Consider the following 19,979-nt stretch of genomic DNA (forward strand, 5'->3'; position numbering starts at 1 on the left):
AATTATTATAATGAACTCATGAAAGAAAGATCTGCTTTTCCCTAATTTACACAGACTTGCTGACAGGAGATGATGCAGAAAGAGTCATTCATCAATTTGTCTTTCATCTCAGGCTCATTAGCTGCAATACCATTATGAGTAATTTTGGTTTTCCATATGAAAACCAAAGCCCAGCACTGGGGGAATTCACATGAATGCAGCTGTCACATGGGGAACAATGCCAGTGGAGCTGAAGGTAACAGGATTTGCTCTGAGTGTCACACACACATGAAAGAATCTCTTAGGGCTTACTTGTCATGTAGCTCCTGAGCAATCACAAGGTGTTTGAGGTGATAATCAATGGCTCTCTCATAGTCCTGCAGCAGAGTGTAGGTGTTCCCCAGGCTGTAGCAGGCCTGTGCTTCCACAGCTCTGTCCTTCAGCTGCCGAGCCAGCTGCAGCGTCCTCCTGCAGGAGAGGTCAGAAACCACCACAAGGAAAAGCTTTCAGAAGTGCACTTGCACAACTGAAAATCTGTTACACAACTTCAACAAATTGGGGCAGCAGGCAGCAAATTATTGACTATTAAATTACTATCTTGTAAACCCTTACAATCTCACACTTCTAAAGTCCTCCCTCCACTGCAACCTACTTCATTAGAGAGCAGGCTGATTCCTCAAACAGCATCATTTAATTTACTGCTCCATTAATAATTTGTAGGAGTTTCCCTGAGGTCGCACTGTTACAATACCTACTTTCCTACTTTCCATCAGAATGGGCAGGACAAGCCTGTACTCACCAAACCAGCTGAGCTGTGCTGGGCAAGAAGAATTTGAGGGCTCAGAGGGATCTGCTCAGTACAGAGGCATTTCTCCCTAAGAAATGCTGTGCTCTGAAATCCCAGTCAGATGCTAATAACACCTATACTGTATCTTTGCCAAGCTTTTACTTTCCCAGGTACAGCAGTAACTGCTTAGTGGTGCAGAGATCAAGACAAGTCTGGCTTGAAAATACAGACTAAAGATGTAAACTGATGTTGCTGTGCACCAGCTCTCTCAGCTGGTGAGCACACCTGAGGCAGCCACCCATCTCAGGGTAGGAAAGCTGCTCACATCATTCCAGCACTCACTAAGAGCTCAGACAGTAATGCCTGCTTCTAGAATAATGGCAATAAATGCCTAGCAGTGAAAGATGTCCGTCTACAGCACTGCAAAGAAACTCTTTAAAATAGCAAAAGAGTTAAAAAAATAAAAAGCATTAATGCTGCCCCTCCCTTAAGAGAACCAGAACAGTTAAACAACAAAGGAAAAATTTCTTTGCTAAACAAATGGAAATTTTTCTAAAGTATGTGTTGAAGCAGTGGCTGTTCCACAGTGAGCTACAGTATCAGGCACGACAGAAGTAAACTGTACAAGAGATATAAATTGTGTTTGTCAGCAGTCACTCACCTGTAGTATTCAGCAGCAGTTTCAAATTCCCCCAGGAATATGTAGGCATTTCCAAGGTTGCTGTATGCTCTTCTTTCTGCTGATCTATCACCAAATTCTTTTGCAATGAGGAGACGCTTAAAAATGTGAAATAGCTGCATTAGTTACTCCACTTTATACTTTGTAACATACACTTGCATGAAGAAATGCAAGAAAAAATTGCATTCTTAAGGTCAACAACAATGCTATGATAATATAAGAACAGCCAAACTTGAAGTTTATGCCATTAAGATTTAAAACCTGCATTAAAAAGCTTGCAACAAGATCCAGCACACAACACATGCACTAAAAGTCAGGAGCAACCTGATATTCTGCTAGAACAGAATTCATTACTAGCACATCGTTGTACCTGTTCATGGGCTAAAACTGCACTCCTGAAGTTGCCCAGAAGATAGTGTGTGTTTCCCAAATTTCCAAAGGCACGTCCTTGTGCTGCTCTGTCACCCAGCTCTGTTACTATTGACAGGTTTTCCCTGTTTTGAGGGAGAGTGAGAAGGAGAATAGTGACTTTTAAATGGTTTGGGTTTTTTCTCACAGTCATTTAAATACTAATTCTAAAAATTCTTATATAAAGGAAAAGGCAGAGATATTCTACTTTGGCCTATTTTAATGGCCTTTAAATAACCATGAATCTGAGTAAGAAATACTTTCAGTGAGCTACCAAACTCCCCTGCATTCTAACTCAAGCCAGTGTGCTCTCCTCTAGTTACACAGGTGTAACAAGGTCCTGTTGTCTCAGCCTGGTTTCTAACTAAGGGTTGTCAGGTACAGTACAAGTGAGGGCAGGATAAAAACCAGTGCATGTTGAAAACACCAAACTGACAGGTACCTCAGTTCTGCAGAGAAGCATTCCATAGCTCATGGCCCTGCAGATCTCCCACATTCTCATGAACTACATGATCACATCCTCCCAGCCCCCAACACTTAAAGCTCCTACTTACTCATAGTACTTTGCAGCTTTCTGTAAAGCATTTTTCACATCCTCTGGAAGTTCCCCTGGATCATGGGTCCCAGCATTAGCTACATTTTTCCCTTTAGAGTGATATACATTTCCCAGATTATACAGTGCTCTTGCTTCTCCAACCTGAACCAGAAATAAAAGAAGGCATTAAAATTTCATGCTTCAAAGTTTTCTGTCACAACAACTATTTGTACAATCCATAGATGGGAAAAAAGTTCCTTAACTACTTGTCAATAACTACTCTGCTCATTCTGAACATATTATCACCTACCCAGTCATAGCCCCCAATCCAATTGTTTTGCATACTACTTCTTTTTGAAGAGCAAGACACATTCTTGAGGTCAATTACCATTAAAATCTAAATTTAAAACAAACAAAACCACCACAAAATAGAGTAATATTTAACTTGGACCTATAGTCTTCCAGGTACAAACAACTGTATTCCAACTAATAGATTTGTGCTGCCTAGAGGAAAAATTTGAATATTCACTATTTCCCTCTGAAAGGTGCAGATTCCTTACCAGTACCACCGGGTTCAGGAATGTGTGTTAGCACTTTCCATCCAAATTCCTGCACAATTCTTACCTTATCATTAAGTTCTCTGGAAATATCCAGATGTCTCTGACAGCAAACGATAGCTTCTTCAAAATTCCCAAGGACCTTTAAGGTGTTGCCCAGGTTCCCACTGGCTTTAGCTTCTCCCAGTTGATCTCCAATCGTCCTAAAATAGCAGCAATTAAGTACCAGAAAACAGTGGATCATTTAAACCAATGTATGGGAGAGAATGACATGAATTTGTGAAGAGACAACAACTATGTAAATGTAAATGTGTTCAGTTCATTTTATAGCTGAAATGCAATCAAACGTTGTTCAGTCTGTGGTTACAGACATCTTCTGTCAGTGCTGTTTAGCCAGCTACGGGTATTGATCATCTGCTCAACATTTATTTCTTAAATTCACATCTTTTAAGAAGAGAACAGAGAGAAAATTCTTGAAAGATGATTTAGAAAGACAGTTCCAACATTAGAAAGAGAGGTTAAACTGCATTTGTGTTTTACTTGACCATCTCCTTTTAAGTAAAAATCTCCTTTAACTTAACAAGACACTTAACTGTAAGGCTTAAGACTTACAGTCTCCTCTGCAGCTCGCGGCACTGCTTCATTTCTACATTTTAAATGAGACTAAGGCAAGAGACTGCCACTGAAACACTCACACTGTCATACCTGGGCAACAACACAACAAAACAAATGCCCCAAGATCACAGCACAGGAGCGAGGTAAGGCAGGAGGAAGAATAGATTTATGCCAATTTGAGGTTAAGTATGCCTGTGCCTTTCACTGGACCTATACAAATCAGTAAAAGTCAGATACATAAACAGCATATGAAAGGTATAGGGTTTAGATTTCACAGTATTACATTATGAGTTTTACACAGATAAACATTAGGGAGTTCTGTCTAGTAAACAAGAGAGCAGCTCAACAATATGGAGAACTAGAAGCACTGAGTTTTAGAAACATGAAAGGGTAAAGAAAGGGTGGATTTAAAGCAGCCATTTAATTATCCAGAAACCTGGTGAGGCCTCAGTCAGTTGTGGGATTATGGTGCTAGACCAAGTATTAGCTGCCAGGTTAGAGGGCACCCAAGTGACCTGCCAGGCCCCCAGCCCCGTGCCACACCACGTTCACTCATTAGCCAGTATTAGTGCAGGGTTTGGCAGGACAGTGAGCAGGCAGCTGCTCGTGTCTCCCAGAATGGGATGGCACCAGGAACAATTACCTTGCAAGAGTTAAATCGTGGTGATGATATTCCAAGGCCTTTGCATATTCCTGCAGGTAGAAATAGGCATTGCCCAGCTGGCTGTAAATAGCACTCAGGGTTCGTAAATCTTCAGTCCCAACCTGCACAGCAGCTTCAAAGAAAGAGACCCCGGCCCGGCAATCTCCTGCCTTGCACAGGCGCTCGCCCTCCAGAGCCAGCTCCAGGCAGGAAGCCTCCATCCTGCACAGGGACAAAAGGCCAGCAGTCACTCCAAGTGTCACACTGTGCAGCACCTGAGCTCTGGACATGGCATTATTTTATCAGAAGGCCTCTATCTGTTTAGGAGAGGGAATCCTAAACACACCACAACCAATGAGCTTTGCTTTAGAGTAATATAGAAACCAAGGCTGAAATGGAAATGACAATTTCGATGGTGAGGAGCAAAATAACATTTGAACAAACAGCTACAATTTTTTATTTTTTCAGTCTGAGAGAGGAAACCAGACACTGCTTTGTCCATAGGCAGCACTTGAAGGGTTCAAAAACTGTTTTCACCATCTAGATAATTTCAGAAAAGTTACCTAGAAATCAAGCTATTACTGACAAATACTGATTCTGACAAATGGAAGCACTTCAGATTTTTAGGGTGATGCCACAGTAACCTGCAAAATGATTCACAGGAAAAAATCAAATTAGAATATTCTGTGTATCAAAGACTGACTAATTTTCTGCAAGTTGTTGCTTCTGTAATTTGATGCTCTTTGGCACCTAGTTTCTTATACTACCACTGCTGTGAAAATTCTCAGTGTAAGAAAAAATATCTAGATTCAATTAATGACAAAATGTATGTAAATTCAAGGTACTTCACCGATACACCATTGTTCCAGAACCCACTGGAATAGTTTTTAATTTTATGAACAAGTAATTGTGCAATTATACAGGTACAAAATACAGCAATCATTAATGAATTTGTAGAATAATACATTTTGAACATGAACAAAGAAGCTGATAGAAAACTACAGTGGCATTTACGTGCCTCTTTGCCCCAGTGAGCTCAGGAGTACAAAACATAACGTATCAGTAAGTATTAACAATTTTAGCCAAACATTTCCTACTTTCTGGTTCTGAGATGCGAGGGAGGCAGGGGAGAGGAAGATGAGAAAGACAACAGCTCCAGGTCCCAATCTTGAAGCACTATGGTTCTCCAGCTTTTCCAGGATACATGCATTTTAAAAAGCTTGCAAAAATGTCAGCATTTTACTTTTTAAAGATTTTTTTTCAAAATTAAAACCCAGTAAGAGACATTCTGTAATAGCTGAAAAAGTACATGCTAATGTTGCCAAAGAGTGGACAATCAAATGCTGGCTTTTGCAGAAGTTATTTTAGTGGAAACACCAGACGAAACCTCTTTTGACTTGACATAGTGATGAAGTTTTTAACATAACTACAATACATTTCTTTATTTTCTTAAACTAGAAAAAAAAAAGATTATACAAACTTTTACTCAAATCTGAACAGGAAGGAAATATTTTTGAAAAATCTTATGACTTCCAAAGCGCTAGAAGAGTTGGGATCACAAGTACAATACAAAACACAAAACACTACCATACCTGCTGGTCTTTGAGGTGCCACAGCTTAAGCACAGCGAGATGACTGACATGGTTACCTTTTGCAACAAAAAGCACTCTCTGTTTGGTAGCTGCTAAAGATGCTGACAGCAAAAGGTAACTCCAGCATGAAGCTCTTGCCAAGCCCAACTTTCCAGGCTGGAGATCCATAACACACGCAGGATTTTTAGGTTTGCAAACTCTCCTCAGAGAAGTTAGAGCATTCCTGTTAGCTACAACACACCCCCTGGCTCTCATGACATTGTTCATGTGTGGAATGTAAGAAAGAAGAAGGCAGAAATGATTAAGTACAATTAAGTACAAGGCAGAAATGATGACACCATCAGCAACTGAAGGTTTAAGACTTAAAACACTTCATTGGGTAATCTTAATCCTATCCCAAGAGGTTCTCTCCGGGCACCTCATGTTAACTGACATGTCCAATTAGAGTGACAGCTGGAAAATGTGCTGCTTCTCAGTGCAGACTGGGACCACTACACAGCCACACTCCTTGGATTTTTGCTTGAATGGCTAAAAAGAGCAGAACTTCCAGCAAAATGTGTGTGTGACATAACAATGAAATTGTTACACTGGACTCTGCTTCTGTAAGTGAATTTATTCTATATTAACTGTGGGACATCAGCAACATAATCTGTGAAGAAAAAGCAGGTAAAAATCTACAAGGGCAATATCAGAGTGCTGCAGTATGGCAGCCCCCCTTGAGAGACTACATTCATCTGATTTCACACCACACCTAAAAATGCCAAATGCCAAGACAGCATTACCGTTTCATCAGGGAATCTGAAATACAATCATTTGACTTTACAACCCTAGATTTAGTATAACTTATAAAAATGAAAGATGTGGGGTCTTTCATACAGAACACAACTAAGAAGCAAATGGCTTATACTCAGACTGATGAAAATCAGCTGTTACTACAGTGTTTAAATTCAACCAGAACTACAGGAAGTAAATGAAAATGAGAATTAATAATTGCTTGAGTAAAAAAAGAACGCAAAAATTACACAACTCTTGAGAGGCTGTGTAAAGAGGTTGCTAGAATCTATACAGCAAATTAAAACTTTAATTCCATCTGGATCCATTCCTTCTGACCTACCATTTCAAAATCTAAATAAGCTACACCAAAATAGAACAGAGAAAATTAAATATTTATTTCCACAGTTGCCTGCACTCAATATTTTATTCAGGTTATGTAAGAGCTATGAAATCACTCAGTTATTTTAAAAGTTTCTGAGGCTTTTCCATTGAGTACCAAAACTGGATTCAGAAGAGGTTTGGTTTTGGTTTGTATTTGTTTTTTTCCCATCTCTGCTACTTAAAGGACTCTTATGCAAATTAACACTTTTTTTTTGTTTTGGTTTGGTGGGTTTCTTTAGGATTTACGTAGGTGTTCTCCAGCTGTCACTGCTAATGGTTAAACAGCACTTTGGCAGACTAGACAGGGCCAGCTTATCAATGTTTTAGGAAGTCATTAAATAGTTATAAGGAGAATATGACATTACTTTCTCTGTTCCCTGGGCTGAACGGAATTATTTACTCAACACCCAGTGGCCCAACAAGAGATACATTGAATCTGCAGAGAGGAGAAGAGAACAAGCCCCATTCATCTGTGCACTTCTAAGGCAATTCTGTTCCTGCTGAACAGCATAGGGTTCTCTCAGACATTACTTGAAAATGCTCACACAGGGCTTCATTTTGCTATGCTGTCTATAACTGCCTGGCATCTCCTGAATAATTTCTCATTTGTAAAATTACCTCATCCTTATCTGGCCCTCAAAGCTTTTCCTCCTGCCTGGCTCCCCAGTATTTTTATTTTTCTTCTTCCCACCCCCACCTCCTTCTTCTCTGACCTTTTTTCACATTCTATTTTTAACCTTTATTATTTCTATGAATATAAACCCTAAGCAAATTGCCTCCTTGGTTTTGTCTCCCTTGCTTCAGCTGTTCTCATCTCACAATAAGAACAAGAAAAGGGGTAAGAATTAAGTCAGTGGAAGAAGGTAGTAACACTCCCTGATTACTACAATCTCTAAACACAATTTAGTTTTACTCAGTACAATTCCTACTAAGAGAGCTTGTTGCTTTTGAGGGGATACACAGCTGTCATCAATTTGCCATGAAACATGTTGGTACAAATAACACACCTAGAGATAAAACATCCCCATGACATGTCTTTAGTTTGGATGCACAGCACCAGCAGTGCCACAGCATCCTGTAATGAAGCTGGCTGTAATGAAGCACACTGCAATAAAGCTGACTCACCACTCCTGACTCCTGCCCTTACTCTGGCCTTCTCCCCCTGAGCAGAAACCTCCACACCACCACTGCAAACAGCTCAGCACAGCCCCACTGCAGCACTGCTTCTTCAAACTTAGAAACAAACAGCTCACACACAAACCACACCCTGAATTCTGTCTTCTCTTGCTCCAGTCAGGATAAAAGCACTTACAAGGTTTTGGTGTATGAATTTAGCAGACCAAAAGAAGGAAGTTCTACAAATATTCACCCATTTACTCATACAAATCAAGTAACATTAGCATTTTATTTTCAGTCACTAAAAAAAAAAAACAAACAAAAAAAAACCCGCCTTCCGTCAGCATGAACATTTTTATAACTGCCAAAGTGATACTGATGAACCACTGTGGGGAGAAAGAAACACTTGCACAGTCAGAAACAGACCCACAGTAAAGCCTTTCCTTAGGAGTGGGCTCCAACTTCTTTAAAATCAGTTCTAATGGAATGCCAGAGCAGTCACAGCCAAACAAGCCTGGGATAATACCTGCAAGTCATTTTTAAAAAAAACTGGTAACTCCTTCCCCAGTAATTTATGACCTTTTATTTCCTGCACTAAATTTTAAACTCCAACAAAATAAAATATTTCCACATTATAGCTATCAATATCACCATAAAGTTCCAGGTCAGTATACTGAATTAATTGTTAATTTCTCAAAGTCTTAGGAAAGTTTAGTATTTTTTTAAATTAAAAGTATTTTGCCATCATGTTTTTTAAATGTGAATCAGATTATAGTTCTTGCAGAAGTTTAATAAGGTCATGAATATTGTTGTTGTTGATATTTGACATGTGCTGTCTTACAAATACAGGTTAAAAGCCTTATTGCTGTTAGCTAGTGAGGAAAAGGCCTCCAAAGAAAGGATGATCAGGGTAGGGGTGGGGGGAGCACACAAGAACCACATTTTTTATTTCTTTTTAAACAATCATTTCAGTCTTCCAGTGTCCTTTCCTACTGAATGAACTGCAAGATTTACCCTTCCAAACACCATGCACTACACAATGCTCCTGTAGTTCAGCTCCATTAGAGCGAGTCTGAAATGCTAACACATTGTCCCAGGTCTGTAAAGGGGATTCAGAAGAAAAGTTATAAAAGTTCTCAGAAGGGAAATCCCATATCCTCTTCACTTGCAAGAACAGTACTTCTGAGTGCAAGGCACCACAGCAGTTTCCATCTATCAATCAAACCTCTTTATTTTAAGCAAGGAAAATACTTTGTCATTCAGAAAAAAAACAATAATGGGCCAAGTACAGAGAACTTTAGCAGACAAAAGTCAGCATTTTGCATAGGTAGCCCAACAGCTAAAAGAGGGAGCAGTTATTACCATACTTCATATCATTCTACCCCAACTACAAAGAAATGCAGGCAATAATGTACTATTCTGTTACCATGCAAGTTCCAATACTATACAATCATTTAATCATACTAATATAATCTGCTACATAACAAAAGTGAATTTTCATTGTTCAAAAATGAAGAAAAAAAAAGGGTTTAATTTTGAATTTCAATAACACTATTAGCAGAGATATCAAGCTATTTGTTGCAACTTGTTTAGCTTTCTATTATTGACAGCACTTACTAATTTACAGCAAAATTACCAGAGTAAGTCTTACCTGTATCTCACGTGAAAGGAGCGATCCTCAGGCATGCTTATCAAAACATTCTTTTCCGCCATGGAGTTACATTATCAGTAGAGAAGGAAATGCTGTTCTGTAGCAGGGTAAGTGCTTTATTATGGGGAATTGCTGTCAGAGCACCATTCCAGTTAGTATATTACGAAGCTGGAGTAAAGATATCCTAAGCTCCCGTAGAAAAACTCTTCTTTATAACTGAGGTAAGGAGGTCATTGCCAGACACATCTCACACCTTCAGAAATGTTCATGTTCTTTCTTTCATCTGTGGCCCTTTAAGCTCCATTCAGCCTCGATTCTGCAAAGGGAACACAAGATGCTTGCCTTGAAGTCTCATGGTTAATAACTCATCAGCATTTGCAGCTGATGTAAAAGCATAACACTGCTCCTACGAAGCAGGAAACGTCATTCGAAGAACTTAAAGGCAGAGCCAAAGCCTTCCACACAGACATGGCAATTGCTGTAGGCAAGTGAGAAAGCCAAAGAGGTTTAACAAAAACCAACACTCTCTTGGACACTTTGAAGAATTTACCCTTTTTAGTATTTTCTGGTCTCATGAAGTTCCAGGCAAAAACCTTAAAGGATGAAAACTACAGAATGAAAGGCATAATACAGAACAGATCACAAAGTGCTTTACATGTAAACACTGCCCCTGAAACCCTGACCATCAGCTGAGGGCCCACAGCAGTCAGAACTGGTGGGCACAATCCCATCTGCAGATCATCCACTCTGGAGACTGTCCCACCTGTAATACTGTAAGCACAGCAGCCAGCAAAGGTTTAAGCTCTGTATTTGCTTTTCTTCTCTCTGCTCCCAAAAGAAAAGGGGGGAGGTATATGAGTTTGGAGGGCAAGTGGTGTTAACACTGGCTCCCTATTCAAAAATTCTGCAGCACTGCAACGTGAGCTACAAACTCTGCTTCAAAGGGATTGCAGAAGCCAGCATATAAATATTGGACATGTTTGGGCTGGCTGGGAAAAATTAACAGAAAAGCAAAAGTTTACCCACTTTTAAACATATTTTTAGTAGAGACGGTGACATATTTACACCTCAGTACTAATATTACCTTCCTTTGCAAGTAAACATAGAGTTGTGTAATTCACAAATGCATATTTCATCAAGAGACTGCAGAGGTGTCAAAAAGACAGGAACAGAGCTCAGGCTCAAAGCTGTCATCAGAAGAATATGCAAACTTGCATATTTAATTGTCGATATAGTCCATGCCTTTTCCTCTCATTAGCTTTATCAAGTCCCAGCTGTGAAGATTCATGCTTCCCATCCTACTCTACCTTGATAGCAGCCCTCAAACAGACTACCCACATTCTTCCAATTAAACAAGTATTTTGCCCTTCCATGCTCATCACTGGAATTATTTGGCATCAACAAGAGGGTGTGGGTGTATTTTTGCAATTAAGAAGCATGACACCCAGAGGTTACAATAGCCCTGCAGCCCACACACTGGGCAGGCTGTGTCCCAGGTATTCACTCTGCAGAAGTCTGTCCAGCCTCAGCCCAGGTAACTCATACAGGCAGATGGCCCTAAGCCACCCAGGCTATAGCAGCCCTCCAGCACTCCTGCTGCTCAGTAAATCCAAGGGATTTGGAAGCTCTCTTCCACAGAGGAACGCACCACAAAGTAAAAAGTGTGTACTCTGGTACACGCACATCATGAGATGATGACTGTAGTAATTTTTTTGTATATTTTTACTGTAATGGTAATTAACTGAATAATTTTAAAAGCTTTTTAAAAAATAAAAAGCCAACTTTAATTTAAAAAAAAAAAGTTACACTTAAAAGTACATCAAAACATCTGTGTTTATTTAAGTATCAGTTATTTTTAGCAGTACATTTTACATCAGTTGTTTATAGCTTCACTGTATTTGAGCTACACATCTGTCCTCATCGTCTGACTGATGCCACCAAGAGCTGGAACCACTGCTCCTGTTTATTTCCCTCCTTAATGGCCATACAGCACATTCCTGATCTTGGGAGGGTGCTACAGACACACCCACATTGGCCAACATATCATCATCATCATCACAGATCAACCCAAATTACTGGGCCTGCTCTCCCTAGCTGCCTTCTCCACCTGTAAGTCATTAGATGTCAATTACGCCTTCAGCCACGCCAGCGTGTAATCAGTAACCAAACCTAAATCACGTTAAGTAGAGTGGGGAATGCACACAACCTTTACATGCACAATTTTACTTGATACAGGAAGTCCTAAGGCTTTCTGTTATTTTGAAGTAGGAGCAAAAAGACCACAGAGAAAAGGCTGGGTCTCCTTCAGAAGAGGGAAATTAAACTGGTGTGACTGATTGCAAAGTTGTTTGATACCAAAACAGAAACAAACATCAGCCTCACCACCCCAAATCAAATGAAGCAAGGCAGAGGTTTGGCAATCAAATGTACAGCCCCTCACAGCCTACAACAGACAAAACATGCACTGTATCAATTCTTTATTAGAGAAAATGGTGAGCCATAATTACTCACCATGGCTAAAAACAGCTAAAGGATATTCAATTAAGCCATCAATAAAAGACAATTTGCCTCAATTCAATGCTCTGTCTAAAAAAGTGTGCTTATTGCATCCAGAAAGTCACTTTTCATTTTTTTCCTGTTAAATCACAGATTTATATAGAAGCTATATGAATATAGATAGGGTTTGCATGATGAAAGTGCATCTCAACCTTCCATTAACATCCCTGCACTGAATCAGTGATACAAATGCTAAGACTGGAATAAGGCTCACTCTCTCTCAAAAAAAAATTACAGAAGAAACCAAGGCTCCCTATTTTTAATTCCTATCAGTATGTTTCAAGTTCCTGACAGTGATAAAACAGAAGTTGCTATTTCTTTCCCCAAAGCCTGTATGCAAGCCAGTAGTTCTAGCTATAACAGCTTCCAGCTAGGTGTTTCATTTTCTTTTAAGGCATTTTCCACTTCAGCAATGATTTGATTACATACTATTAATTTTATCTCAATGGCAGACAATAAATTTAATCAGTTTGCAATTCTTAGTTACACTGAATGTCTACAATAGATTTTTTTATTTTCATTTTGACAGAAAACCACATTTCTGCACAGGTGAAAATTCATCAGAATTTTCAGAAAGTCAATGCTGTGATTTATTTGCAGTACACAGAACTGATGATCACAATACAGCTGGAGAAGATGGTTTTAATCTCCTTCATCACCTCAAAATGGTACATTTTAAGCAGCTTCATTTGCTCCTTTCCTCAACCCACACCTTCTTTTTTGGAGCCTGTCAGATGATGAGAAGTTTGATTTGTTTGCTGTGCAGTCACAGGGCCGGGCAGCTGACAGAGTGGTCCCCGGGGGGCTGCTGGAATATCAAAGAGCTCCCTCCTTCTGCCTTTCCCTAAAGGAGATGATCAAGGGATGCCTTCTCTCCCCATCTGCTACTCCTCACAAATCTGTGGGAAAGGAGCATCTGCCAAGCCAAGTCATCACCGACAGAGAGACTCAAAAGCTAGTACAGGAAAGTACAGATAAAGTCAGGTCTACTGCACCAACTGCATGTCCTGAGAAAAACTGGTGACAGAGACTTCTTGTTTCAAGATTAAGATAAATTTCCCAATGGTGAACTGAGTTTGAATTTTCTTTCAGAAAGATGCTACAGAATGGGTAGGAGTTAAAAAAAAGAAAAAAAGAAGAGAAGCTTGAACTGGATCATCTAAAAATAAAACAGAGCTGTGCATACCCTGTGAATGAAGAACCAGACTGCACAACAATAAAAAAATATACCAACAGTCCAATTACTGAAATACAGAGATCAGCTTGGCTTCAGACCTTCAAAATATAAAAGAGCATGTAAACACAAATAGCACATGGAACACTCAGAAGTAAAGCATTCTCTATTTTAGTCTTCAATGCCATTCAAGGATATTTTAAAAATTTATCTGAATTAATGGATAAGCCTAAAATAAGCCACCAAAAGGCCTTAAAATTTCCCATCAAGTGTAATATTGTATTTACTATTAACATAGTAAACAGCATCATCATTAGCATTTCTGCAGTAATATATATTCCCCTGTCAATGAGCCTTTAAGTAAACGTGTGCCATGCTGGGCAAAAGCTAATTTTCCCAAACCTTGAGCACAGTACAAGCGACTAGTCATGAGAACGGATCCTGCAAACACAAGAAACAACTGTAGTAAGACCACTGTGGTTGTTCTTGGCAGCTCAATTTTAAACTCCTCTCTGCACCACTTCTGACAGCTGTTCAAGAGCTGATTAGCTGAGTGCACACAGAAACCACCCTCACTGATGAGGTGAATTTGAGGTTTTATTCAGGACCATGATGATGTGGAGCAATGCCTGCTCTGAAATACTGCCTTTATCTCCTGATGGATTTCTCTGCTGAGCACAAAACCCCAGAATAAACCACAGGGATTCTCTTATAGGACTGGCTTAGCAGCATGCAAGGCCCTTTGCAGCTCACATCACACATTAATGGACACGAGGAAAGCTGAAGTTCATACACAGCTCCTGAGCTGCTCCTCCCAGGTGCGAGTGACAGAGCTCATGCTGCAGAGTCTGTATCACTACAGAGCAGGGCAGAGACCCCACCTAAACATCCCATGCCATCAGGCTCATCAGTCAAACTGCAAATAAATCAAACCACTATCTCATGTTCTTGGTTCAGATGCTTCCTCCTCCACCCCACCTATATTTACCATGCTGACTTATAAATATGGGCCCACACAAATCTTAGACACATTGCTGAATATTGCAGCCAGCCCTGAAATGGCTGGAAGGGGTGGGTTTGCACTGGCTTTGGCCCAGAGGTGATGTTGACTTGTAACCCTATCAACCCACTGCTCCACAAGCCTGGAATTTCACTTATTCCAATAGAAAATGGAATATGAGGGCTCCTCTCCTTTGCCCAAATGAGGTGCACAGAGCTATCTTTTATATAGAAAACCATCATTTCCTTGCTAGAAAGAGAATCACCAAATTGTAACTGAGAGCATAAGGCCAGACAGGCATTTTGTAACCAGAACTGACAGGTGCAGAGCTAACTGCCTTTTGTGAATCAAAAGAAAAGAATTACTAGAGTGAGGGAGGGAAACTTGACTCCATTATCTCTGAAATTATTCCATCTCCCTTTTTAGCCACTTAATGCCCAACACCCAATGACTTCAGTAACCAGCAGTCTTTCCAGATGGTCAGCAAAACAGAAGAGGTTATAAAAGACCAGAAAAATACCAATAATAGAAGTTCAGATACTCATGGCAACTCTCCTCAAAAATTAAAATAATTGCTAAATGTGTAGTTACACAAATACTATCATTGTCTGTCACAAACTCCTGAGCAATCTGATTCTTTTCTTCACTCCTTTCCCTAATTTCTTTCTAGCACTGTACATAAACCCAAATCTAAAAAAGGGTTTCTGTTCAATTATTTTAATTTAATCATCAGTTTACTCCAACTTAGTCACAATTATGACTACAAAAAGAGAACCCCCCGAGTGACAAAGGAGAACAAGTATCCCCAAAACAGTCCCAAAGAGTCCCAAGTAGGTACACAAAATTTTCTTGAAAATATGAATAACTGTATGAAACAAGGTAAAGAAAATATTGCATAAACCCCCAAAACTACCTTACAGGATATAAATACACTAGCTCTATTTGTATTTTTAAAAAAACTTTAAAACCATCCTAACAATGAGACAGTCATCTCCATATTTAAAATTAATTTTAAAAAGACAAACAACCCCCCCACAACAATGACAGGCATCAAGAATTTCTGAGATAAATTTTGCTCAAATGAAGTGAGGCTCTCAACACACCCACAGCTGGAAATGAAATCACGGATTTGAAACTAGAGGAACACCGCTCCAGAGCAGAGTCCAACATCCATTACCTAATTGCTAATGTGGCCCTGCGTTATGACAGACATGGCAACAATAGAGATATTGAATTTATCACTCTGTCTGCACCAATTTTTGTTTGGGGTTTTCTTTATTTCACTGGTTGCCTAAACCCAGCAGACCCTGCTCGTGGTAGGTTCTCATCAGGGGTAAGAGAAGGTTCGTGTCCTTCATTTCCCAGGTGAACTCCTGGTGGCACAGCTGCAGGTGCCCGGCTCACACAGCTCTGGCAAAGGCGAACACGAGCCTCCAATGCAGGAGCATTTCCACCTGCCCTCTGCCATTTCCTGTGTGCACTTTCCCCCTATTCTGGAGAGCAGGAGGATTTTTCCTCTGTTTGTCGAGTACCTGGCTGAATGGAGGGTTTGGGACTTTAAATAAAGCTAAAGGTCTGCAACATGCCAAGCCTTTCAAACTCTGTATATCCTGCTTATTCCTTTTTCTAAGAGAACCAGTATTTAACTGGCAAACAGCTTGCTACTGAATGTACATAATTACTGTCAGTGTGCAGGTTAAAGAAGCCAGTGCAGTTAACACAAGTAACCACAAGCATTTTATTATACAGACACTCCTGCAGATACTTAATGTGAGCCATCTACTGAAATCCTGAACTAGGGGAATCCCACACTATGATAAAATAAGAAAGGAGAACATGAAGTGCAAGCAAAACATAACTAATATACCCATCATAAAACTAACCAGGCAACTGAAAACTAATTCCACAAGCAGCAAGATTAAGATTTCAGATACAAGAACGATACAGAATAAGATCACAGTCAAAACAGGTCAGAATTTTTCCATATATTTGAAACATCAAGGTATAGGATTCCTTATCCTTTTCATTTTCTTATTCCAGATCCAGGTTTATTTACAAATTGTCATTCACAGACTGAAAACAAACATTGCACTGCCTTCTTTCCAACATCTCCCTCAATTGGGGATGAGATTTGCACTCAAGCACTCTAAGTGCACAAGTGCCACAACAGACTGCAATAAGAGTTCACAACACAGCAGTATGCAATCCTTTTATTCACAGTGGAAGTTGAAATCATTCCCAATAAATCAGTTTTGTTACCAAGTTCTGAAGGTAAATTTGAACCCTGCTCCTTTGGGACAATCTCATCATGCAAATGAACATATACAAGGTCTCTCCCAGGCAACCAGACACTCTGCTACCTTCAGTTTGGGAACTGGAGCATGTTATCCAGCATAAAAGAGCCCCACACAGGAAGGGTTCAGCACAAAAGGCTGGCTATTTGCACTGAGCTGATAGAGCAAGTTGATCACAAAGCTCTCCAATAACATGTTCCACCTAGCTTAGCTCCTTCTTCGCCTATGAAATCTCTTAAAAAGGGACCCTGGTATGTAAAAGAAAGAAGACAAATATTGTACAAGCATCTTACAAAGAAATGGAAGAAGGTACCTTATAATTCTATAAATTAAATAATAATAATAATCCTTAGAATCACTGGCAGTAAGACACAGTAGCAGCAATACAGCTGCTGTTTCAAAATCCCTAGCTGGCACTGAGGTGCTCATTCAGAGCCAAAGAAGCCACTGAGCACAGCCAATCCTCACCAGTCCAGCACGGCTTTACCTGGCAGGGAGCAGATGCAGCTCTGGTAGAAGCTCTGCTACACAACTGCAATGATCCATGGCAGTCACTGCCAGCAGCACTGTGGTGATCCCCTGTGCCCCTCAGCCCCCATTAACATCCTCTCTGATGAGCCTACAGCCACAGCCTGCAACAGCTGAGGTGCAGGATGAACACACAACCCTGAGAAGGCAATGCGTTGCTTTTTCACACTGTTTGCTTCTTACAGACAGGTACAGTGCATTTATAGCACATCACCTATGGAGATTAGGGAAAACAGTACTTCTTGAGGTGCCAAGTTATAAATTGCTTTGCATATTCATTCCAACACTTGGGATGCAGCTGCAAATCTATTCAGAATCTCCTCAGTGCAGTTTCTTCCATCAGTGTGATGACTACTGGACTGCAGCCCACTTGGCCCCCACTGCCAGTTTATCCACTCTGCACAGGCAGTATTGCACTGATAGAATTGGTCACAGTAGCACATCCTGTTCTCTAACAAACCAGCTAGATAAGGTCCAGGCTCCAAAGTGCTGCAGGCAAGGAACAAAACTCCTAAGAGTATACTAACGTGGCAATGGGAGGAAAATTAATATAGCAAACAGAAATAAAGAAGAAATAATAGATTTAGAGAGCCTTCTTTATAAATTACATGTGGCTTATATTGCCTGTAACCCAGCTGAATGAAAGCTTTCTTTCCTATAACACAAATAAGTTTTATTATATGAACAAGTAAAATATTCCTCAAACACGGCCAAATTTGAGTCCCAAGAAACCATTTGACATTAATCATCTGTTCAACACTGTATGTGTTTCAGACCATCTCTTGCCAGTCCTTCCACTTCTGCTTTTCCTGTATTTTGCATTCCTAATATTGTGGTCTTCCACAAAATAATACCTTCTTTTCCTTTTTGGATATTATCCCTTGTATAGCTGACTTGCTACTAAATGGCTAAAGAAAAGTTTAAGATTTTTTCTGGCACCGGGTACCTCTCTCTGCTTTTATTTGCAGGAGCAGTGATAACAGTAACAGGCTGATCCCTCAGAAAGTCGTAAGATAATCACTCACTCCTCAAACAAAACCAAGTTCATGAAGACGTTAACCTTAAAAGCTACTGAAAGCAGGACTGTAGTTACTGATCTGGGCAGGACTAATTGTGGGAAGTGAAACTGACCACACAAAGGCTACAATAAACCTGGAGGACAAGTAGAAATATGTTGCCCATTAAACTTTAAAAGTGGTAGATGAGGAGAAACTAAAAAATTATAAATGCAAAAAAAAAATCCCCTTATGTTCAGTAGTTAAAACTATGGACAAGGAGCATTTCTTAGAAAAAAGCTTTTCAAAACTTAGACTGACCTTTGAACCATCACTTTATGAAGTAATTCTGCAGCAAGAGTAGCAGCAATGTACAACCCTAAGCAGGTTTAAGATGCTTGAAAGAGTTACAAGAGCGTTTAAACAACAGTGTATTAAATAAAGCAACTGATAACACACAGGTTTCTTTTAGTCCAGTGAAGCTGTCTTAGATTTCAGGTTAAGTTTTGTCCCAGCTTTATAAGGAAGTAATTGGAAGTACAAAGTCCTTCCTACTGAAGAAGGATGCACAGTCCAGAAGACTTGCTAACCATTAATTAAACTAGTAAGAAGGAACGCTTGGACAGGCCTATAAATTAGTTTTAACACACTATAAATATATATAAGCAATTAATTTAGAAGGACTGTATTATGAGGAGGTCTTTTTGCTAGCATTTTCAGGTCTAATCGAATTATCACCTTAAAAAGAGGCACAAAGTTTCCAGACAAAATTTAAGCAGGGACTAGAATCTCTTAACTGATCTTTCTGAGATGCAAGACTCAGCACGTTCTTCCAAATTCTGAGATGGTTGCACAGCTCTCCATGGCAACCCAGGATACATGAGCCCTGCAGTCACGGGCAAGAACCTAACAGGAACAACATTTGGCTGAAACAGCTTCTAAAGCAGAAGAAAGGCCACAGCTTCAGGGTGGGGTAAAATTTGTGTCTTGGCAATCAGGTCAATAAGGGGACAGACAGCAGCTTCTGATTTACTGTCTCCTCCATTGAAAAAGTGAAAAAGCAACAGAAGGGCAGGAATTACACTAGCAAAACCTGCAGTCTATACAGGTTTGGTACAATCCGAGTTTAGATATGCCACAACACAACGCCTAACTCAAACTCTCGAACACGAGTTTAGAGCTTGCTCCCTGTGTACCTCACTCCTCGCGTTATGCTCGCAGATTCTTTGGTTCCGGTTCTCTCACCAGCCTGTTTCGCTCCTGCCCTTATGCTTTCATTTTATTTTTCCATCTCGTTAGCACGACACAAGTGCCCGAAGGCGGCCGATGCACAGCCCTCCTGGCACCGGCTCCCTTCAGAACCTCCGGGGCGATCGCGGCACACAGCCCGCCCGCGCCGGGCACCGGCACCTCCTGCCTTTGTTGGCCACGGGCGCTCGGCGGCCGCCGGCACACGGCACCGGGCTCGCCCAGGGCCGCACCGCCGCTCCATTCCCCAACACACCGCCCCGCTCGGGGCCGCCTTCAGAGCCCCCGTTCTGCCACCCAGCGCTCCCCGCCGCACCGCTCACCTGTGTGTCGGGCCGGCGGGGCTGCGGGAGGCCAGCTGGGCTGCGAGGGGCCGGCGCGGTGCGAGCCGGGCTGGCGGGGCCGAGCGGGGCCGTGAGGGGCGGCGAGCCCCGCCCGCCCACGCGCAGCCGCTCCTCGAACCCGCC

General features: G+C 40.8%; 1 protein-coding gene across 2 annotated transcripts in view; it reads right to left on the reverse strand.

Annotated features, from left to right (window-relative positions):
• GPSM2 (G protein signaling modulator 2) overlaps positions 1-19,917 on the reverse strand; it is a 26,025-nt gene extending 6,108 nt beyond the window's left edge. For both annotated transcript variants that reach the window (XM_058809059.1, XM_058809058.1), the window contains exons 1-8: positions 19,836-19,917; positions 9,718-10,033; positions 4,204-4,425; positions 3,013-3,148; positions 2,408-2,550; positions 1,816-1,939; positions 1,428-1,543; positions 292-447 (exon numbers count right to left, since the gene is read on the reverse strand). In XM_058809059.1, coding sequence (XP_058665042.1) covers positions 292-447; positions 1,428-1,543; positions 1,816-1,939; positions 2,408-2,550; positions 3,013-3,148; positions 4,204-4,425; positions 9,718-9,779 — 959 coding nt within the window. In that variant the 5' untranslated portion in view covers positions 9,780-10,033; positions 19,836-19,917. The remainder of the gene's footprint in view (positions 1-291; positions 448-1,427; positions 1,544-1,815; positions 1,940-2,407; positions 2,551-3,012; positions 3,149-4,203; positions 4,426-9,717; positions 10,034-19,835) is intronic.
• Between the last annotated feature and the right edge of the window lie 62 nt (positions 19,918-19,979).

The sequence above is a fragment of the Ammospiza caudacuta genome, chromosome 7, assembly GCF_027887145.1.
Source record: "Ammospiza caudacuta isolate bAmmCau1 chromosome 7, bAmmCau1.pri, whole genome shotgun sequence".
In the NCBI taxonomy this organism is placed as follows: Eukaryota; Metazoa; Chordata; class Aves; order Passeriformes; family Passerellidae; genus Ammospiza; species Ammospiza caudacuta.